The 24,449-nt window shown below is 43.7% G+C and overlaps 2 protein-coding genes across 2 annotated transcripts in view; both read left to right on the top strand.

Annotated features, from left to right (window-relative positions):
* LOC134578629 (inactive hydroxysteroid dehydrogenase-like protein 1) overlaps window positions 1-24,449 on the top strand; it is a 1,053,979-nt gene that overhangs the window by 753,225 nt on the left and 276,305 nt on the right. The gene's annotated exons all lie outside the window — the stretch shown is intronic.
* NECAB2 (N-terminal EF-hand calcium binding protein 2) overlaps window positions 9,437-24,449 on the top strand; it is a 114,729-nt gene continuing 99,716 nt past the window's right edge. Inside the window, exons 1-2 of the mRNA XM_063437622.1 lie at window positions 9,437-9,658; window positions 13,737-13,761. Coding sequence (XP_063293692.1) covers window positions 9,443-9,658; window positions 13,737-13,761 — 241 coding nt within the window. The 5' untranslated portion in view covers window positions 9,437-9,442. The remainder of the gene's footprint in view (window positions 9,659-13,736; window positions 13,762-24,449) is intronic.

Genomic DNA, 24,449 nt, shown 5'->3' with positions numbered 1-24,449 from the left:
CTAGGTGGTTTTGCGTTCCACCGGATTTCCGACAGCGCTACCGCGCATACGCGGGCTGAACTCCCCGGAAATGGCACCAGATTTGAAACGATCTGCCTATATATGCTGTGCAGATATTTCTGTCAGCATGGATGCTGGTCAGTGAAGATCTCCCATGTCACCAGCCCCCCCCCCCCCCCCCCCACACGGGTCAGAGGTTTTAGAGGTAGGATCCTGCAATGGTTTCTATGCTTTAAAACTCTCTAGGTATTTAAATTATTTTTTTAATACAAATATTGTTTACATTTTGTGTATTACAGATATGTCTAGCTCTGTTTCTACTGACAATATGGATAAAGACAAGGTTCCTACTCCTGCTTCGAAAAAAGCTAGTTCCAAGTCTAAGCATCTCTGTTGTAGTGAATGCTCCACTCCTTTGCCAGATGGGTTTAAGAGGAAAATCTGTAATATTTGCTCCTCATTATCGCTAGAAAAATCCAAGCAACAAGAAATGAAGTCTTTTTTGTCTTGGTTTCAGGATAACCTAGCCCAGACCTTTGAGTCTTTTAAAGAAACAGCTCACACTTCTCCAGTTAAAGCTACTAAGCAGAGAGCTAAAAGGAAGAGGACACCATCGGGCTCAGAACTCTCTTCAGGGGAATGTTCCTTTTCTGACTCAGAATCCTCTAGCGACTCTTCTGATAACGAGGTGGGGTTTCCTCGTGACGAGCTGAGAAAATGTATTAAAGAGTTGTCTATGGTCCTTTCTGATGAGACGGTAGTTCAAACCAGGAGTAAAGCTCTTCCAATCCAACAAAATATGCTGGATTTTTGGAAGATAAATTGGAAGATTTACCGGTAATTGATGTACAAGTTGCTCAATTGTCTAAAAAAACTACCTTGCATATTGGGGAAATTTTGGGTCTGAAAGACCCTATGGATAAGAGAGCTGAAACTTCCAGCAGAAGGGCCTATCAGGCAGCAGGTTTTCAGGCTAAAGCTGCATTAGCCGGGGCTTCAGTGGCGGGAGCTCAGAATCTTTGGTTAAATACCTTGGAAGAATGTCTGGGTGATACCCAGGACAAATGCCTGTCCCTCCTATTCCAAAATTTGAGGTTGTCTAATGAGTACCTTATGGATATTGTTACGGAGGTGATTAAACTATCAGCTCGTGTCATGGGTTTGTCGTCAGTAACCCGAAGGGCACTGTGGTTTAAGACCTGGGCAGCAGACACTGCTTAAAAATCTGCATTATGTGAACTTCCCTTGGAGAAGAAAAAGTTGTTTGGTTCTCCCCTAGAAGAGTTAGTCCGACAGATGTCGGACACTAAAAAGGCCTTGCCTCAAGACAGAAAGTATTCCTGGAAGCCCAGGTACAGAAATTTCCAATTTAGGCATCGGAGGGGTTTTCAAGACAAACCCAGGGGGTTTCATCAAAAAAGGTGAAATCCGAAGTTTGACACACAAAAAGGTAAAACTGACAGAAACAAACGTTTCTGACGCCATCAGAGTGGGCGGAAGGTTGCAGAATTTTGTTCACAAATGGAGAGAGACGACTACAAATCCATGGGTTTTGAATCTAGTTCAAAAAGGTTACCGAATAGATTTCTTGGATGCTCCAAGGTCAACTTTCCTTGTCTCCTCCTACCGGTCAAAGTTAAAAAACCAAGCCCTTTTTTCGCCACTGTGTCCCTTTTAAGAAAGGGTGTTATAGAAAAGGTTCCAAATTTCCAAGTTTCTCAAGGGGTATACTCCCGTTTGTTCCTTGTTCCAAAACCAGACTTGTCTTTTCGCCCAATCTTAGATTTAAAATCCCTAAACAAACTCGTTCCTTATCAACATTTCAGAATGGAGACAATAGAGTCTGTCACACATATCCATCGAAAAGGAGATTTTATGGCCACCTTGGATCTGAAGGATGCCTATCTGCATGTTCCCATGGATGTGAACTCAAGAAGATACCTCAGGTTTGCTATAAAGAAAGGGAAAAGCATCCATCATTTCCAGTTCAAAGCTCTCCCGTTCGGGCTAGCCTCGGCACCCAGGATTTTTACAAAGATCCTCACACCTATCACAGCACTCTTAAGGCTACAAGGTATCACAATCGTGCCCTATTTAGACGACTGGTGGATAAAGGCAGATTCAAGAGCCACGCTGAAATCAGATGTGACCTACACTCTAAAAGTCCTGGAAGAACATGGTTGGATTATAAATCTAGAAAAGTCACACCTTACCCCAAAGGTTTTAAGGGTTTTTGATCAAGTCAGACACTCTGTCAATTCATCTTTCAAGCAAGAAGAAGAAAAAGATAATAGATTTGATAACGAAACTACTTCGAGTATCGGAATGTTCCGTAAGAAAAGCCATGCAGGTTTTGGGTCATCTGACCTCTATGATTCCAGCAGTAAAATGGGCCAGAGCGGAATCAAGGCCCTTACAATGGGAAAACCTTGCACAGTGGCCAAAAAAGGAAGAAGACTTCGATGCAATCATGTGTATATGAGATCATACAAAAGAGAGAATCTCTTGGTGGCTGGAGGAAAAATTCCTTACAAAAGGCCGGTCCTTTCGTCTAAAATCTTGGGTAGTAATTTCGACAGACGCCTCAAACACAGGTTGGGGAGCTCACCTAGGATATCACTGAAGACAGGGTGTTTGGTCAAAAGACGAAACAAAGGAATCTTCAAATTTCAGAGAAATGCTAGCTGTCTTCTACGCCCTTCAACAGTTCAAAGTTTTCATTTTGGGGAAAGCTGTAAAGATCCAGTCGGACAATCAGACTACTGTGTCCTACCTGAACAAACAAGGCGGTACAAAAGTAAAAAAATTGTATCTCCTTTGCTCACGGATCATGTCTTGGGCTCAGTACCATCTGGACGACATTTCAGCAGTTCACATTCGTGGTGTAGACAACGTGGTTGCAGACGATTTGAGCTGATCAAAATGGTCCCAGAACGAGTGGTCTCTCAATCAAGTAGTTTTTGCTCAGCTGGTGGAGAGATTCGGTCTTCCAGTTATAGACCTTATGGCAAGAAGATCCAATGCAAAAGTGGGTTTGTTTGCCTCCCTCTTCAAGGTGGACAGGCCTCTGGTAATAGATGGTCTTTTGATCCGGTGGGAATTTCCCCTTGCGTGCATCTTTCCCCCGGTAAGCTTAATCACGAGAATTCTGCAAAAAGTGGCATCAGACACGTCTCCTGGCCATACTGCCGTGTTGGCCAAATCGCAGCTGGTTCTCGGTTTTGAAGAATATGACTTAAGAGTACTGGACTCTTCCGGTTACGCCGGATCTCCTGGAAAACGTGGAGGGCCCAGTGGGAGTGTTGAAGATGTTCAAATTGACAGCTTGGCTGCTGCAAGGCTGATTCTGCATCATAAGGGTATTAAGAAAGAGAGGTTTTATTTGCTTTTAAATTCCACCAGGAGCTCTATCTCTTCTATATACTTGAAGATTTGGACAAGATTTCTTCACTGGTGCATTGCTAAAGGTTGCATTAGATCCCACCCGTCTGCTGACACAATCCTTAATTTCTTGCAAGATGGTCTTGAACAGGGTTTTAGTCTTTCTACCCTCAAGGTTCAAGTTTCTGCTTTAAGTAATTTTTTGGTGAAAAATTGGGCTTCTAATCCTCTCATTAGGAGGTTTTTTAAAACAGTTAGGCTTTTAAAGCCTCCTATTAAAATCCGGTTTCCCTCTTGGGATTTGTCATTAGTTTTAAAATGTCTGTGTTCTCAGCCATTTGAGCCTTTAGAAAAGGCCTCTTTGAAGAATGTGTCCCTAAAATCCGTGTTTTTGGTAGCAATTACTTCTGCTAAGAGAGTTGGGGAACTGCAGGCACTGTCCTCCTCGCCTGACTTTACTAAGTTTTATCCGGATAAAGTGATTATGTTCCCTAAGCCTTCCTTTCTTCCGAAAGTCATCTCCTCCAAAGTTATCAACCAACCTATTTGTCTGCCTTCCTTCATTGGTCCGGCTAAGCCTAATTGGGAGTTTGATTGGAACCTACTAGATGTAGGGAGATCGCTTAAAATCTACTTTGAACGCTCCTCTGCATATAGGAAGACGGATCATCTTTTCGTACATTTTTTTGGAAAATTCAAAGGTCAAGTGGCATCCAAAGCCACTTTGGCAAGATGGCTGGTAGAGATTATAAAGTTGGCCTATTCTTCATCGAACCTTACTATACCTGCTTCCTTGAAAGCACATTCCACTAGAGCCATGGCTACGTCTTGGGCTGAAAAAGCATGTGCATCTCCGGAAGAGATATGTAAAGCGGCTTCCTGGTCTTCTTTCAACACATTTATGAAACATTACAGGCTAGACGTATTCTCTGCCTCTGACGCTGATTTCGGGCACAAGGTGTTACAAGCTGTTATGGCCTAAATTCCCGCCCTTACTCTGGGATCTCGATATATCCCTATTGTACTGCCACCATATGCCTGGAAAAACTGCAATTTTACTTACCCTAAATTCCTTTTTCCTTAATATGGTGGCAGTACAGCACACCCTCCCTTTATCTAAATTAATAAAAAGTTTTCTGAGGTTTTTGTGGTTCCACTGTGGTGTTCTTGATACGTACTGAGGTCCTAAGGCTGCAGAGTCTCTTATACCTGGTAAGGGGAGGAACTTTTTATGTTAATTAATTATTTCTTTCAGATGCTTGCCCTAAGGGAAGAGTACATCCCTATTGTACTGCCACCATATTAAGGAAAACGGAATTTACGGTGAGTAAAATTGCAGTTTTTCTATATAGTTCTTCAAAGGGGTACAAGATTGCACCATGAGAAGTCTATTCCCTCTTTCCTATTTTCTCAGGTAAGGTGCCAAAAAGTTAGGGATGGCCTTATATAAAGTAAGAGATTAACGGAGTCCCTGCCAGTCTAAAATGTTCCCTGGCAGTCTAGTGATGCGCTTCTGCAGAATTGCAGAGGCCATGAGCTGCACTTCTAGACATTCATTGGTTGAGAGAGTTATCTCTCAGCCAATGACTAACATTTTGTGCAACGAAAGTTAGCCAGCCAAGAACTCTAGTTACAGTTATATTACTATATATTAAATCCAGCCATACCTGCACGAAATATACCAAATTGCTCACTGTATTACAAATACAAATTACTTGCTATATAAAAAATATAGCAAGCATAGAGTTGTTGAGTGGCAGTGCACGCCACAATGATGGACCCATATTGGAGGACCCCACTGCTATAATGTATATGATTATAGGGCTTATAAAAATTGTGCTTTAAGGGTGGAATCTATAAAAGGTAGCAAGAAGTATACATTCTTTATACTACACTATGTAACCATGAAGAATAAAAAAATGTAAATATGGTCACTGGTTAAAATGCATCTGTAGTCAACATTTGACTGCACTACAAAGTGCTTCTCTCCTGCTGGTCGCAACATGTAGCAAGGTCGAGCAGATGGACTGTGGTAGGTAAGCTCCTGTATCCTCTACCGGTCTGACATGAAGTGATCACTGGGAGCAATTAACAGCTTCCTGTCAGACTGGGTACATATAACAGACGCTCCTCCACCGTGGACCGACCACTCGCCCACCGTACATGGAGGGAAGTGAGGCTGAGCATGCACAATAGGGGAGGGGGACAAAAGAAGGACACAGGAGAAGGGGGCACAAAGGCACACAGAGGGTTTGGGAGGACAAAGACACACAGAGGGGCTGACGAGGACAAAGAGGCACACAGAGGAGCTGAGGGGGGACAAAGACACAAAGAGGGACTGAGGGGCACAAAGACTCACACATAAGGGCTGGGGGGCACAAAGAGACTCACAGAGGGGCTGGGGTGGCACAAGGAGACTCACATGCTTCTTACAGAAAAGCTGACTGACACAAACATGCTTACTAAAGAAAAGCTCATTGACAAACACATTCTACCTACAGAAAAGCTTACTGACACACACATGCTCACCACAAACAAGCTCACTGGCACACACATGCTCCCTACAGAAAAGCTCACTGACACACGCACACATGCTCATGACAGACTAGCTCACTGACACAATCACATGCTCCCTTACACTCACATACAAGCTCAAGCACTAGCAGCCTCTCACTCACTAGGAGCCACACGCACACAATCTCACTCCATAGCAGGAACACACACACAAGCTCACTCACTAGCAGGAACACACACACACAAGCTCACTCACTAGCAGGCTCACACACACACACAAGCTCACTCACTAGCAGGATCACACACACACACGCTCACTCACTAGCAGGCTCACACACACAAGCTCACTACAGAAAAGCTCACTGACACACACACTCACTGACACACACACACAAGCTCACTCACTAGCACACACACACACACAAGCTCACTCACTAGCAGGCACACACACAAGCTCACTCACTAGCAGGCTCACACACACACAAGCTCACTCACTATCAAGCTCATACACAAGCTCACTCACTAGCAGGATCACACACATGCTCACTCACTAGCAGGCACATACATACTCACTAGCAGGCACACACACAAGCTCATGCACTAGCAGGCACACACACATACACAAGTTCACTCACTAGCAGGCACACACACACAAGCTCACTCACTAGCAGGCACACACACACATGCTCACTTACTAGTAGGCACACATACACACTCAAGCTCACTCACTAGCAGGCATACCCACACATGCTCACTCACTTGCAGGCACACACACAAGCTCACTCACTAGCAGGCATACCCACACATGCTCACTCACGTGCAGGCACACACACAAGCTCACTCACTAGCAGGCACACACACACACACACACACACACAATGACTGTCATGACTGAAGCTTACCTGGCACTGGTAGGTGAAGTTACCATTTTGTGGCCTTCCAGCGAGGTCAGCAACGTGCGTGGGGTAGGCGGGGCTTATGTGCGGGGGCAGGGCATGTTGCCGGAATTTATGTACATTACAAAGGGAGACTGACTCTCCTTCTCCTTCTGGCCACCAGCAGCCTAATTGGGCCCGCAGCAGTCCCCAGCTCCTCCTTCTTTACTCCCCTCGGACTGACACACGCTGGTACAGTCCGAGGGGAAAATACTTAAATTACATGAGCCTGATTATAAGAGCTGTCTGCTCGGCCCCAGGTGCCACAGCCCACAGGAAAATTTCCCAGTATCCCGGTGGGCCAGTCCGGCCCTGCTGGGGGGCACAAAGAGACACACTGAAGGGCTGTGGGGCACAAAGAGACACACTGAAGGGCTGTGGGGCACAAAGAGACACACTGAAGGGCTGGGGGGAGAAAGAGACACACTGTGCTACTTGCTAATGAGACCTCTATCATATGGTCTATCAGTTTTGCATTAGGGGAGCTGCAGACCAGACCACCAGAGAGGACACTAGGCCACCGGGGAGAGAGACACTGGACTATCAGGGAATTTATTATTGAAAGATTAAGGTATTTAACCCCTTAAGGACCAAACTTCTGGAATAAAAGGGAATCATGACATGTCACACATGTCATGTGTCCTTACACACACTGCCCATCACCCATCACCAACACACACAAACACACACACTGCCCCCCACACTGTCACCAAACTCACAAAAACACACAGACTGCTCCCCTACACAGTCACCAAACACACACTGTCACCAAACACACATTGTCACCACCAAACTCACACTGTTTCCATACACTATCACCCACACATTGTCCCCAGCAAACACACACTCCCCCACACTGTCCCCAACAAATACACACTCCCCCACACTGTCACCAAACACAAACACTGCTCCCCTACACTGTCTCCAACAAACACACACTGCCCCTACACTGTCACCAACAAACACATACTGTCACCAACAAACAGACTGCCCCCACACTGTCACCAAAACACACTGCCCCCACACAGTCGCCAAACACACACTGCCCCCACATACTGTCCCAAACAAACACACACTACACTTCCCACTGCCACCAAACACACAGTGCCCCTCCCACATTGTCACCAAACACACACTGCCCCCACATACTGTCCCAAACAACACACTGCACTTCCCACTGTCACCAAAGACACAGTGCCCCTCCCACATTGTCACCAAACACACACTGTCACACACACACTGTCCCCAACAAACACACACTGCCCCCCATACTGTCACTAACAAGCACACAGTGCCCCCCCCCCCCCCACATGGTCACCAAACACACACACTGTCACCCACACTTTCCCCAACAAACACACACTGCCCCCGACACTGTCACCAAACACACACTCCCCCACACGGTCACCAACACACACATACTGTCCCCAACAAACACACACTGCCCCCAACACTGTCACCAAACACACACTCCCCTACACGGTCACCAACACACACATACTGTCACCAACAAACACACACTGCCACCAACACAAAGGCACTACCCCCACACATGGTCACCAACACACACGGTTCTCCCACAATGTCACCAACAAACACACACTGCCCCACACACTGTCACCAACAAACACGCACTGTCCCTACACACTGTCACCAACACACACTGCCCCCACACTGTCACCAACACGCACTGTTCCTACACACTGTCACCAACACACACTGTCACCAACAGGTATACTGGCTGTCACCCCCTAATGGCAGCCCTCTCTAGAACAAGTGACATTAGGCTAGCAAGATGGAATGGAAATTTAGGAAACTCACAGTCAGTGGTGTATTTTTGATTTGTGATGAAACTCGGGCACCACCCAAATCTAAATTTTCCCCACCCCTTCCTGTCAAGACTGCGCTTTGATTGACAGACATACACTGACACACCCACGCAGTGACTGGCACACACTCTCAGATGCACATACACTGACATAGACACATCCTCACTGATTTGACACCCAGGGCGACACACAATCACTCAGACATACACTGACAGACGCATCCATTGACAGACACCCAATCACAGACATACACTAACAGACACACACTTACTAACAGACATACACTGACCGACCCACACACACACTAACCCACACACACACTAACAGACATACACTGATACTGACAGGCTCACACTCACACAGGGACAATACATCTCCCTCAGCTAACCCTTGGGCCCTCCATGAAAGAGGCTGGCAAGATATCCGCCAGGGTGCTTGGGGGCAGTTTTATTTTTATTTTTTTTACTGCCTCCCTTAAAGTGCCACCCAAGCTCACAGGCTATTCACTAAAATGTCTACACTGCTCAGTGCACTGTTATTCAAGCAGACCACTGACTGCGGCCCCAACCTGCAATGGACATCCGAATTGTCTGCACCGCATGGGCAATACCCGCTGTGCCTTTTGTGGGCGTGTTTTTTCTTTGGGGGCGGAGCCGCGGTCCCCCTTACCAGTTTGATTCAGGTGTGAGCTCAGCGTTCGCTGCTGCAGGGGGCGGGCCCTGTCGGTGTTTGGGCGGGGCTCCGAGCTGGGGGCGGGCTGCTCTCCCCCTCCCAGTCTCAGACATGTGTGAGCAGGCAGCCCGGTACTGCAGGGACAGCGTCCACAAGCTCCTGCAGCAGCAGCACTCACAGGCCCGGGGACTGGACGGTCTGCTCCGCTGGATCGTCACCAAGATGAGCGACAAGAGTGAGAGAGAGCTGCGGGGAGAGGAGGAGGTCACCGGGCTTCAGGGCAGCGACATGCCGGGCACCAGGAGGGGCATCTCGGTGATACTGGATGTGAGTAACTGGGAGAGAACGCAGCCTGGATACAACTGTATCAATAATAATAGTAATAATCTAATAATAATAAGAATAATAATACAGAGCTTCACACACAGAATGGAATCCTGCCTATACCTTGTATCACACTCACTGCTGCTCTCTATGAACAAACACAGGGCTGAGCTTATACTTAGTGCATTTTAATATTACACTCTCTATACATATCATATAGCATGTATGGTAATATCATCACATAGCATGTATCGTAATATCATCATTAATATCATTAATGAAAGTATTCAGAAAATTGGGCAGACTAGATGGGCCGAATAGTTCTTATAGCATATAGCCTTCACATTTCTATCATGTCTTGCACTGGTTGCTGTCTGCAAAGTATGTTAGAACATGGGCAACAAACAGTGCTGCACATGTGAAGACTCAGCCTATACCGGGTGTCTTTTAATATTACACACTGCAACTATGATAGATATATAATATAGCATGCCTTGGCATACAGCCATTATATTTCATATAGACTTCACATGTTAATGTCTTACACTGGCTGCTTACTGTAAAGAATGTTAGAACATGGGGAAACAGTGCTGCACAGTAAAGTCTGAACTTATACTGTGTCTTAATATTATACAATGTATGTATACTATATATAATATAGCATGTTTTGGCATACAGCCATGATATTTCATATAGACTTCACATTATAGTGTCTTACACTGGCTGCTTACTGTAAAGTATGTTAGAAAATGGGAAACAGTGCGCTTATACTGTGTCTTAATATTATACAATGTATGTATACTATATATAATATAGCATGTTTTGGCATACAGCCATGATATTTCATATAGACTTTACATTTATATAATGTATTTTATATAAAGCATGCTAGTACATAGGAAACAGTGCTGCACTTGAACAGACTAAGTTATCACACCCTGTAAATGATGCATATATAATGTATATATCACATTTCTATCATGTCTTAATATATAACATAAACTGCTTTACATTAAACGATATTAGTGCATTACACAGGAAACCGAGACTGGGGATACGTAGTATCACTCTTCCGTACAGGCACGATGGGTTTTATATACATCACATTTCTCTTTCTATAGCATGTGTTGTAATACAGGCATGGCACATATTCTATACATCACATTACTGTCATGTCTTATACAAACTGTTTTATATAAAACTATATCCGTGTGTTACATAGAGAAACTATGGTCCTCTCCTGAAGATTTGACTAATGCTGTTGTCCTCTTTAAGATTACATGTCTGTGGTCACTGTGCCTGTTTGAATTGTCTTATACTGTAGCAAATATTTTCTGTGTTATGTAGAAAAAAATTAATCTCTTCAATATTTGCATATATTATTTATAATATATCCCCACGGAGTGTTCTGTCAAGATGATGTATAGGCGTGTGCATAACTACATGTATAAATACATATGCATGCGGGTATGTGTTGTGTGTGTGTGTGTGTTTTTTTATATAAATCTATGCCTTCATTTTGTATATGTATGTATCTATTTTGTTACATGTGCCTATTATCATTATCCTATGTATTACATATCGATCATATTTAAATATTTCTGATTGCAATGAGTGTATTCTCTCTAAGTTTATTTATAGAGGTTTTCATATAGTATAAGTTTTATTAAATAACTTTTTGTAATATGATGGCATTAAAGATTCGAGTGCAGGTGGCAATATCTGTCATTTTACCAGTATTAAAAATGTAGTATTGTCCTAATCCCACTGATCTGATATTAAATGGACTGGCTATATGTGGGTGCATCATTTTATATAGTGGCTTCAGAACATTAACCTCGCTACCTGCATTCCGTCTCGAATTCCTCTTTAGTCAATAGATTGAGTTAGAACATTGTGAGTTTCCAATGGACTAAGCATCTTCATCATGTTTCCTTCCGCTCGACTAGAATAATAATCAGATTAACTGAATCATGTGTGATTTAGTTTGGAAATAAACTACTTGTTGCACATCAATTCTAGCAAATAGATATTAAAATATGTAGTCTCCGATACCACTATATTGAAACCAATTCTACAGATGGGGATTGAAATCACCCTTTTGCTGTATATATCCCTATTGAGTTTTTTTGTTTTTTTTCTCTTCTTCTAAATATCATTTACTATAATTTCTAATTGTGAATCAAATAATTCAACCAAGCTATTTTCAATCAAAAAAAAAAAAAAAGTGAATTATTTACAATTCATTAGCCCATGCCTGTACGAGTACCATTTATAGTCTTTTAAGCAATTATCACGTTGACTGGTGAAAGAACAGAAGTAATATTGGTTCTTCCGTTCCCAAGGGAGTTAATTTCCTATTTTCTGAGATCTTCCATCAGTAACTATGACAGAGCAGTGAATATTTTATTGGCTGGGAGCAGAGGAACATATATCTTAATACAGCATCGAGCTCAGGCTATGTTCCTCTATGTAAAGATAAATTGCTTTACGCGATCACTCTTGATTTGTCTATAGTGTTACTTTTTTTAGGTTCCTAACTCTAGAATGGTTTCCTCATTTTGGTTCATAGGCTTATTTGAGAATCAACCTTTTGTAGAACTATAGTCGTCATCATTTTTTTTAGCATCATGGATGTTGCAATCTCATAATTTGTGGTGATTGCTCTTTTTCTGAATACTCTAAGTCAGGCGTGCCCAAAGGGTCGATTCCCCAGATGTTTTCCAACTACAACTCCCATGAAGCTTTGCATGCATTTGGTATGCTTTTAGAATGACAATATACCATGGAAGCTGTAGTTTTAAAACATCTGGGGATCTACATTTTGGGCACCCCTGTTAGTTAAACTCCATAGTGAAAATGATCCTTAAATAATCCCGTAAATGCATTCATATTAAAAATGTAGCAATGATCATTCTTTCTCCTTAGCCCAATATTGCTGATTGACTGCAGCACAATAATTAATCAGGATATGCCCTCTCGAATTGTCATATGAAGTGAAAAGTTCAAATCTCAATGGAAGACAAGCTCCATGTCACTTCGATATCACTGTGTATTGCAGATAGACATAAATTGGGTCCCCGATCTGTAGGAGTGCAGATCTTAATGATCAACTGTGATTACAGCTCTGGGAAATGTATGAAAGGTAAATTATAGCACTCCCTCTTTCCCTCTCCATAACTGAACGATGTATTATAGAAAAACTAGCACATTCGATGAGTTCTGGATACATCATAATGGACCAGAGTAACAAGCTTCCAAGTGCTCCTCAATCTCTCCAGAACCTCAAGATCCCCCCCCCGTTTTTTTGTTTTTTTAAACTAATACACGCCATTATGTATCTTTAATATTAAATGATATTTTAAGGGTTTTGTTAGCGGGGGTAAATGTTTAATGAAAGTTATCGTTTGTTAGATAAATGTAGGGGTTAATGTGTTGAGTAGTATAGGGATTTAGGAAAGGTCTTACATGATCTATATATTTTATTATACACACACCTTCATTAATTTGTAGGTTTGAACACACAATCCCCCACGGATAATTACTGGTACGGATGGATGCCATAAATTGATGAGACAGCTGTTCTAAAATAGCTTTAGATTTTAGCACTTTTTTTTTTTTTTAATGTATTTTTTTAGTTCAACAGCGACAGTTTCTAAAGTATAGCAGATCAGGCAGTTGTATAAAGGTACAGCAAAGCACAACATTCTAGCATTAACATAGTTAAAAACCACTGAAGGTGCTCTTGTTGATAATTAAAAAGCAACGAAGCAAAAAATAAAATGGACTAAAATGGACCCTCGTTGCAGTCTCCTGTCCTTTTCAGTCTGGTTTTGTAAAGTTATTTGGACATGTAAAGGGGTAAGGGGTCTGACCTACAATGTTCGAGCAAGGATTGGACTACAACTCCCACTACTCTCCAATCAATTTATTCTGTGTGTGTGTTAGCTTCAATAAATGGGCAATGCCGCTAAACTACGTTATTAATTTTAAAATTCTTACACCTGAATCTCTCAACTAAATATACTTCGAATATGACATTGAACCTTTTCTTTATCTTATGTTTCCTTTTCTCCTTTAGATCTTCCGCAGGGCTGATAAAAATGGTGAGTATATTGATTTATTTTAGTTTTAAGATTTTAGCATCCTGTGGTCTCTTTAAAAACTCTAAATTTGCGGTTTGTCAGTGGACATCTTTGCATTTGTCCCGCACTGAACAAATAAGAATTGGGCATCTGTATCTGATCATACAGACTGTGCTGTGTTAATCTGACCAAACCTGGCTGCTCAGCCACATTTAAAAAAAAAAAAAAAAAAAGTTAAATTTTCTGAATAAAAGCAATATACACGATTAAAAAAATAAATCCTTGTTTCATTAAATGTAATAAATGTTTTAAAAAAAAAATAGAAGTGAAAATTTGATAAGTTATCCTTTAAAACCAAATTGCAAAATTGAGACTAAAATAGCCAAATTGTAATTACGGTCAGAGAAATTCTTCCAAATCTGCCTAAATTTAGTTTCACTTTATTACAATTTGCTTTTTAGTGTGTACACCTCAGCTTTCTTTATGTTCCTTGTGTCTGCATGTCAATCCGTCTACCAAGCTTCCATGCTATTAAAATAAATAGGGTGCTCATTGGGTTCAAACCCAGCCATGCCAGGTAAACGTTCTCTGGACATCCATCAGGAACAAGCATTGACATTGACGAAAGTTTTTATTGAGCTTAAACATAAATCAAATTGCTACCGCTCTGTTTCCAACATCTGTCCAACCATGCATATTTACATGTTTCCTGACCATTCTGACAAAAATAGCAATTTCTCCGCAGGCTTTTACATTTCTATGCAATAACCTGTGATAGGTTTCTCTGATCAAAGAATCAAGCCCCAGGAGTTGGCTAAGGGTCCTCCGCCAAATTCTCATTGAAGTGAACATCTAAGATGGCAGATCAGATCGATGTTAAAATCTGTATAAGTTATTCATATCAGAGAGAAAAGTCTTTTTCCTTTTTATTTAATTCAATTTTTGTATTATCTACACAATGCCTTAGATACGAGTGCTAAATCCTCCTGGCAGTGCTGGTTTGATTCTTATCTTTGAACAAATCTACATATTGCATGCCTATCCATTTTTACCTTATGTAAGATTAAGGCATTGACAGAAGTGAAGAATAAATAAAATTATTTATATAGGGCCAACATATTCTGCGGAGCTGTATAATGGGTTAAAAAGACAAAAAAATACATTTTAACAATACATGATTGACATACTGGAACAGTAAGTGAAGAAAGCCCTAACTACACAAGCATAGAATTGAAAAGTATACCGGAATAACATTTTATGAAACCGTATGCTGGAACATTCTATGGTTTCCCCGGTGATAGGTCCAGATGTAGACTTTGGCCCACATTTATCTCTGTAAATAAAGCCCATTCTGTTTTCAGTGTGTGGTCAGGCGTTGGAGGTTTGTGGAACTGATTATGTCCAAATCTGTATAAAACAAATTCACAGCGTGAAATGAACACAGTCCGCGATGCCAAATTTTCATTTGTTTTACGGAGTTGCGCATCTTGCCGCGCCATTGGAACAAATCCTGACATTTGTCAATTCCCCATCACCATTTGCCTCCATGCAGAGCTCACAGCCATGAAATGTGTCCATATATGATTTGTAATTTGTATTAAATAAAACTTCTCAAGAAGGTGGTTTTAATCATTATAGCTAATAGCTTAAAAATTGATAATGTGGTCAAGTCGCTATATGGTGTGCTGGGTTAATTAGCAACCATTGTGTCTCCTGCAGAGACCAGTTTTGGTATCCTAAGGGTAGGTCCATTATTTTAATTGATTGATTTATTCTGTATGGCGGAGAATTCGGCATAATGTAATTACTCTTTTCTTCTTAAAATGCCATTGATTACAAGCTCTCTTAAATTCCATGCAGTGTTAAAAGCTTTTTCCTGAGGTGTCCATCTGTATATTATTATTATTATTATTATTAATATTATTATGAGTTTTATTTTTAATTAAAATGATTTGAATAAAAAAAACACCTATATTAACTAGCATCTTATGGAATATATTAATTTTAATTAAAATGGCTTCATAAATATATTACTGTTTACATTTAAATACGTTCTAACTATATTAATTGTGGAGAAATTCAAGATCTATTTGGGTTGATGGTGACCAAGATAATTTAGTAAGATTTAGGAAAATAACATTAAAGACAAACCTTCTCTGAAATGTGAAATTTTGCTTGTAATTATTTGAAAATATTCAGGTAGCCTCGTTCTGCATCTTTCTAAAGTAGTTATCTTACAATTTGTAAAGTGTTTTGCTCTCAGCCTAACTTACTAAGGTTCAGTCAGTCCATGGTCTTCCTGGTCCATGGAGTCCTGTAAACTTCCACAGATATTCCTGGGCATGCACTAACATTTCATAGGCATCTATTTTGCATCACGTAAGATGATGCATTTTCCAACCACAGTCATTTGTAATGACCAATAGAGAAAAGAGGCAATGTTTTTTGTTTTTTTTCCCCAAAGACATATTTCAGTTTTGGAATGTGAAAGTGCACCGTGCAGAAATTCCAGGCCAATATCCACTGATCAGCCATTACATTAAAACCACCTGCCTAATGTTGTCTGCCTCTTGCTCCCAAAACGACGCTGATGCATCGAGGCACAGACTCAACAAGACCTTTAAACGTATCCTGTGGTATCCGACACCAAGACATGAGCAGCAGATCCTTAATGTCCTGCAAATTGCAAATAGGTGGCCTCCATGAATCAGATTTGTTGTTCCAGCTCATCCCACAGATGCTCTATCGCAGGGCCGTTTGAAGGAATTTGGGGGCCCCAAGCAAAACAGACATGGAGGCCCCCCCAACTCCAACCCCACCCCCCACATGCACGCTCAAGGTCTGGGCCCCCCGGCGCCTGCACCCGGGTCCCCCCCCCCCCCCCGAGTCCACCCACAGGGATGCAGTGTCTGCAGGGCCGGTGCAAGGATTTTTGCCGCCCTAGGCAAAAGTAAAGTTTGCCGCCCCCCATGTGACATCACAGTGCCCCACCCATATGATCTGCCATGTTAACTAACACAGTGCTGCAGTGCCGCCGTGTTTACAATAAAAGGCCTGCAGGGACAGGCTATAGACACCAGAACCACTACATTAAGCTGCAGTGGTTCTGGGGACTATAGTGTCCCTTTAATGTGAGGTAAATTAGAGATTAGTGCCACGAATAATATACTAGATTGCCTACTTACAACCAGATGAGGATGATGATGGGCTTCAGCTGCCGTCTGGCTCCACTGGTCTGGTGTAGAACAGGCTCTCTGGAGGCGGTTTGTAACTGTGGTCACAAAAATCAATGTTCTGGGAGAACGGGAAGCAGCTCCATTTTTTGAGGGCCATTTACACAGCTCAAGGTCTGGGTCCCAGGGTCCACCTTCATGTTCCACCAATGAGTTTGTTCACAGGGGTGTGTGTGTGTGGGGGGGGGGGGATGTCCTGATGTGTGTAAGGAATGCATTGTGTGAATCTGTGTTTGTTTGTATGTGTAAGGGCTGCTAGGTGAGTTTGTGTATGTATGGGATGCAGTGTGTGTGTCTGTAAGGCAGTGTTTCCCAACCCAGTCCTCAAGGCACACCTACCAGTCCAGGATTTAAGGATTACCCAGTTTTGTCTAAGGTGTTTTTAGAAAAAAAAGAAAAAAACACCTTAGACACAACTGGGTCACCCCTAAGCCTGGACTGGTAGGTGTGCCTTGAGGACTGGGTTGGGAAACACTGCTGTAAGGGATGCACTGAGTGTGTGGAAGGGGTGCATTGTGTGTTGCTGTGTGTAAGGGATGCATTGCTTGTGTATGTGTGTCTGTGTGTAATGCATTGTGTGTTTTTCTGTGTGCAAGGGGTGCATTGTGTGTGTGATGGATGTCACTCTCCCCCTACCCCCGTCAATTTCCTTCTTCTCCCCCTCTCCAATTTCCTTCTTCTCCCCCTCCCTCTCATTGCCTTCTCCCCCCCCTCCAATTTCCTTCTTCTCCCCCTCCCTCTCATTTCCTTCCTCCCCCCTCAAATTTCCCCCCTTCCTCTCCCCCCTCAAATTTCCCCCCTTCCTCTCCCCCCTCAAATTTCTCCCCTTCCTCTCCACCCTCCCTCTCCCTCTCCCTCTCCCCCTCCCTCAAATGTCCTCCCTTCCTCTCCCCCCTCCCTCCCTCAAATTCCCTCCCTTCCTCCCCCCCCAAATTTCCTTCCTCTCCCCCCTTCAAATTTCCTCCCTTCCTCTCCCCCCCCAAATTTCCTCCCTCCCTCTCCCCCCCACCCACTCAAATTTCCTCCCTCCCCCCCCCCACCCACTCAAATTTCCTCCTTCTCCCCCCCTCCCACTCAAATGTCCTCCCACTCCCCCCTCCCACTCAAATTTTCTCCCTCCCCCACACCCCCACCCCCACTCACTTAAATTTTCTCCCTCCCCCCCCACTCACTTAAATGTTCTCCCTCCCTCCTCCCCCACTCACTTAAATGTTCTTCCTCCCTCCCCCCCACCCCCACTCACTTAAATTTTTTCCCTCCCTCCCTACCCCCCCCACCCCCACTCACTTAAATTTATTCTCTGTCCCTGACACCCGGCGGGCGCGCGAGGGAGCACTCTCTCTGGCTGAGTGCTTCCTCTTCAGCTCCCTCGCGCGCCGCGTACTGATGCCGGAGCCGGAAGATGACGTCATCTTCCGGCTCCGGCATCAGTACGGTGCGCGAGGGAGCTGAAGAGGAAGCACTCAGAGGAGAGTGCTCCCTCGCGCGCCCGCCGGGTGTCAGCAGGGCCAGCCTCTGGGGGGCCCTGAGGTGACCGGCTGCTGGGCCCCCCAGGAGAAGAGGCTGGCCCAGTGGGTACATACCGGGGTCGCAGGGCCCCCTGCGACCCGGTATGTACCCACTGAATGTGGGGCCCGGACGACCTGAGCAGTCCGGGCCCCCCAGGACCGCATGCCCTGATGGCGGCTCTGCTTGGGGCCCCGGGCCAGCTCGGGGCCCCAAGCAGTTGCTTGGTTTGCCTGTCGGGTAGCGACGGGCCTGCTCTATCGCATTGGGACAACACCTTGGACTCTTGTCATGTTCCTCAAACCATTCCTGAACAATTTATGCATTGTGGCAGGGTGCATTATCCTACTGAAAGAGGCAACTGCCATCATGGAACACCATTGTCATGAAGGACTGTACATGGTCTGCAACAATCATTAGCCAGGTGGTACGTGTCAAAGTAACATCCACGTGAATGTCAGGACCCACAGTTTCCCTGCAAAACATTGCCCAGAGCATGCACTGTCTTTACTGGCTTGCCTTCTTCCCATAGTGCACCCTGCTGCAATCTCTTTGCCAGGTAAATTGTGAATGCCCACCTGTCAATCCACTAAAATCCACTAAAAGAAAACTTGATTCATCAGACCCAGCAACCTTCTTCCATTGCACCAGTCACGACCCCAATGAAGGCGCTTTCAGCCCTGGACAGGGGTCATCATGGTGACTCTGACTGGTTTGCAGCAAACTGCAATGCACTTTGTCTTCTGACACCTTTCTATCATGGCCAACATTAAAGGGGAACTATAGTCACCGGAACAACTACAGCTTATTGTAATTGTTCTGGTGTTTATAGCATGTCCCTGCAGGCTTTTTGCTGTAAACACCGCCTTTTCGGAGAAAATTGTTTATATTACAGCCTAGTAATACAATGCTTTCCTTTGTCAGCCAATGATGTGGATGGTGGTGGAGCCCGGACCCTATTGTGTTCCTTTAAGTTCTTCAGCAATATGAGCTGCAGAAGCTCATTTGTGTGATCGGACCAGACGGGCTAGTCTTCGCTCCCCAACAGGATCAATGAACCTTTGGCAGCCATACCTTGATGCCGGTTCACCAGTTGTCTGATTTGAAGATGCTCTAAACCTAGTCATCTAGCCATCACTATTTGGTCTTTGTCAGTCACTCAGATCTTTTTACGCGCCCATTTTCCCTGCTTCCAATAATTCAAGAATGGACTGTTCACTTGCTGCCTTATAAAATGCCAGTCCTTGATAGGTGCCACCGGTATATTAAATTTATTTCACTTCAGTGGTTTTAATGTTGTGGCTGATCAGCATATGTGATGTAAATCTGAACTATCAAGCATCTCTATGAAACCTTCATATACTAGATGTGATGGAAGCTGTTGAAATGCTTGGCAGGGGACGGATCAGCAGACGAGAAATAAATGTGAAATACATGAACTGCGTGTCCACTTTCTGTTTAGCATAACTGTTTTATCAGTAACTTGATAGAAAGGCTGGTAAGAATGTGACAGTAGTCAAAGTGGGAGATGATGAGTTAGCTTGACAGATTTCATTTTTTTGGTATATGTAATATTGCTTGATCTTGTGAAGGCTATTGTGCTCGAATGTTTCACTTGTACTGTGGATAAATATTATATATTAAATGTTTAATGAATATAGTGAATGTTTCTAGTGAATTAAGTCCCCATTTAACAAATACTGACCAGAAGTTGATAGTGCTCCATTCTCCTACTTGTTTATTTATTCTTAAAGGGACACTATAGTCACCAGAACAACTACAGCTTATTGAATTTGTTCTGGTGAGTAGAATCATTACCTTCAGGCTTTTTGCAGAGAAATAACCACTCCTTGATGGCTAGTAGAGGAGCTTCTTGGGGCAGTGCTGCACAGTGTAGCTGCCATTCAGTGTCTCCACTCTCTGCATGGAGAAACTGAATTTTCCACATAGAGATTCATTGACTAAATACATCTCTATGAGGAGGTGCTGATTGGCCAGGGTTTTGTTTGGCTTGTGCAGGCTCTTCCCCTGATCTGCCTCCTTGACCGTCTCAGCCAATCCAATTCTTTCCTATGAGAAGGCATTGTGATTGGCTTTGAATAAATATTCTGATAAGGTCACCCAAACAGGCTGATCAGGGGCAGAGCCAGCAGCAGACTGCACAATTTTTTCTATGTTTGTGGAGGCAAGGGAATGTTAGGGGGGATAGATTGTAGTTTTGACACTGTAGGGCAAGGAATACATGTTTGTGTTCCTGACCCTATAGTGTTCCTTTAATATTGGACTGCCTCGTCTTAGATGTTGGGACTGCGTTTCACCTAAAGATACTGGTATAGAAAATACCAGATTTATATTAATTATAGTCAATTGTCATCAGAAATTACAAATTTGCATTTAGTTATAGCATAAATTACATTTACATTCATCATTTTTAAAGTTCATTCTCATGCTCTTATAGATATATATACATATTATTTTAGCAGTGTTGGGGTTAATGTTATTTTTTAAAATTCTACTGCTAGAATACGGAGTACATCTTTAGAATGATCAGTGTGTCAAGGTTAAACATTTTTGGTTCAACATATCACAGATGCACTGGAACATCTGGAGTTGACAAATATTTATAGGAGGAGATGCACAGCATTCGCAATCACACATTAGATCTCAATGAATCATAATCTTCTCGACCTATCTCAGTCTGCACTATGCTACATGAACAGCATTTCAGTTTCAAAGGGAATTTTATCCCTGCTGGTTTTATACACCAGCAAGGCTTCTTTTCTGGAGAGTTTACCTGTGTACTTCCAGCATCTCTTTTAGAGTGGCAATAGTCAGTAAAGGAGTCTTGGATTCTTTCAGTGTAGACATCTCCAATTTAAACTCGGTTTGCTCCAATTTACGTTTTAATACAAAATCTCCCAGAGCTTTTTCACAAATGTTCTTGAAAGTTGGAAGGTCATTTTTAAAGGATACTCTGAATTGAACTTTAACTACACACACAAGGGGCTGCTGCAGGCTCAAGGCAATTTACAGAGTAGGAGATAAGAAATTCTAAATTGAACACACTGTGCAATAAAGAACCCTAAAAGAGGTGAGCTTTCTTTTAGGAAGCATGTAGGGAGGCTGTGTGAGACACAGCCAGAATTGCATAAACACAGTGATTTAACTCCTAAATAGCAGATAATTGGGCAGTGGGACTGCTGGAGCATGATCTACACATCAAAATCACTTTACATTAATTATTGTGGTGCTTGGAGTTTGCCCTGTCACAACATCCACTGTCTGCAAGAGAAGCTCTGTTTAACAGCCCATGCCGGACATGGTTATCCTTGTGCTCCTCACAGGGCTGCCATCAGGGGGTGACAACCATGACTGTTGTCACGGGCCCCCGGCAGTCCTTGGGGGCCTGGACTGCACAGGTAGTCCAATCTGGCCCTTGTGTGTGTGTGTGTATATGTGTGTATATGTATATGTGATATGTGATATATATGTCTCTGCTGGCTTCCAAGCGGGGCCCAGGACACTCTGACCTCCCACATGGACCACTACAGACACCCAGATCACATCAGCTCAATGAAGTGGTCTGGGTGCCAGGTCCCTCTAGTTTTAACCCTGCAGCTGAAAACATAGCAGTTTCAGAGAAACTATGTTTCACTGAGGGTTAATCCAGCCTCTAGTGGCTGTCTCATTGACAGCCGCTAGAGGAGCTTCCGCGATTCTCACTGTGAAAATCACAGTAAGAAGACGCTGAACGTCCATAGGAAAGCATTGAGTAATGCTTTCCTATGGGCGGTTTGAATGCGCGCGCGGCTCTTGCCACACATGCGTATTCGGAGCGGTGAGATCCCCAGCGCCAAGGGAGTCCGGCGCTGGAGAAAGGTAAGTGCTTAAGACACACACACACTCACGAACAGACGCATACTAGCTAACAGACACACACCTTTACTGACAGACACACACTTAGTGAAAGACATATATACACACTCACTGAGACAGACACACTCACTTACAAAACACACACTCACTAACAGACGCACACAAACTAACACAATCAGTGACACACTCTAACACACACACACACTCACTAACACACACACTCTAACACTAACACACACACACACACTTTAAAAAAAAAAAATTTAATCCCCCCAGCCTCCTTACCTTTGGGAGAGCTGAGGGGATTCCCTGGGGTCCAGTGGTGTCACCGGGCAGGCAGGCTGGCTGGCAGGCAGGCGCGCGAGGGAGCACTCTCCCCTGAGTGCTCCCTCTTCAGCTTCCTCGCGCACCGCTTACGGATACCGGAGCCAGAAGATGACGTCATCTTCCGGCTCCGGTATCAGTGCGGTGCACGAGGGAGCTCAAGAGGTGCACGCGCGCCTGCCGCTTACTGATACCGGAGTTGAAAGATGACGTCATCTTCCGGCTCCGGTATCAGTGCGGTGCGCGAGGGAGCTGAAGAGGAAGCACTCAGGGGAGAGTGCTTTCTCGCGCGCCTGCCGGCCTGCCAGCCTGCCTGCCAGCCGGGTGACACCAGGGCCAGCCTCTGGGGGCCACAGTGGGTACATACCAGGTCACAGGGCGGCCGGGCCCCCTGGTGGGCCGGGCCTGGTTGCAGCCGCGAACCCCTGCGACCCTGGTATGTACGCCACTGTCCACTACACAAACACACACTCTGCATTCACTATACACATGATTCATCCATTATACACACACTCTCTATCCACTACACAAACATCCAATCTGAATCCACTATAAACACCAAATCCACTTTACTCACGCACTTTACATCCACTACACACATTCTACAGCCACTATACACACACAACCAAATTCAGTGCACACACACTTCATCCTTGTGGGTGGACTCAAGATGGGCCCTGTAGGTGGATTTGGGGGCGGGTCACGTGGGCAGAATCTGGGGCAGGTCATGTGGGCCCAGACTTTGAGCTGTGTCAGGGGCCCCATAATTTCTGGTTGAAGCCCTGGCTCCTCATTGAACTCGCTGGTATCCTAGGTTTAGATGGATACTGACAAGCTTTCTCTACACAGTAGGTCAACAGATACCCTAGTGGGGAGGACAAGAAAAATTGGAAAAATTGGCTCACAATCGGGAAACTGGAAGCCTCTTGCAGAATCAGTGACTCACTGTTCATAAAACTGGTTTGAAAAAGGTAAATTCTCAAGCCGTTTTATGAATGGCAAGTCACTGTCTGAGTGCGTCAGCTGACCACCATCAAACAATCAGTGGCGCTGCTGCCAGACACTGCAAGAGCCTTCTGGTTTTAGGAGTTTGAGAACACTGAATGAAAGAGAGGCAGGGAGATCTGGGACTGAAACACAGATGTTGGCGTTAACCCATTTAAGAACTGTTTAATCACTTAAGGTGAAATAGCGTCAGGGACCTCCTGGCACCATAACAACTTACTTTAAATGAAGTTGTTATGGTGTCCAGTGTGTTCCTTTAAGATATACATTCCTATACTTGCTGAATAGTTTCATAATAACAGAGTTAAACATAAAATTAGGAAGCCATGCATGCCACCCAATATTTCAAATGGACAAGGAGGAACCCAGGTGTTCTGAGACGTTTTAGATGACTTACTAACAACAACAATTTTTGCAACAAAAATGTGATTTAGAACACTAACAATGTATCCTATTTACACAGACTGATTTCTAACACAGTTATAGTAGTTTAATGAAATATTACTGTGAGTATTATTTCTGTGGAGCTCTGTTATATCGAAAGGCACACCAACAATATGAAGCTCATTGAAAAGAGGGACAGAGGGATTTGGGCCCAAAACAAGGACTGTCCCTCCTAAATAGGGCCACTTGGGAAATATGGCCATACGTGGATCCTGCACTCTCGGTTACACAATGTCGTTATAGGAAAGATGCAGGGAACAATACCTCGGTCTAACATCGGATGTTCCAGTATAAGATCAGTCGTGTAACTCTGATGGGGCT

Source organism: Pelobates fuscus, chromosome 12 (assembly GCF_036172605.1).
Source record: "Pelobates fuscus isolate aPelFus1 chromosome 12, aPelFus1.pri, whole genome shotgun sequence".
NCBI classification, from domain to species: Eukaryota; Metazoa; Chordata; class Amphibia; order Anura; family Pelobatidae; genus Pelobates; species Pelobates fuscus.
The sequence above is the reverse complement of the archived record's forward strand: the minus strand, read 5'-3'. Positions and strand labels throughout refer to the sequence as shown.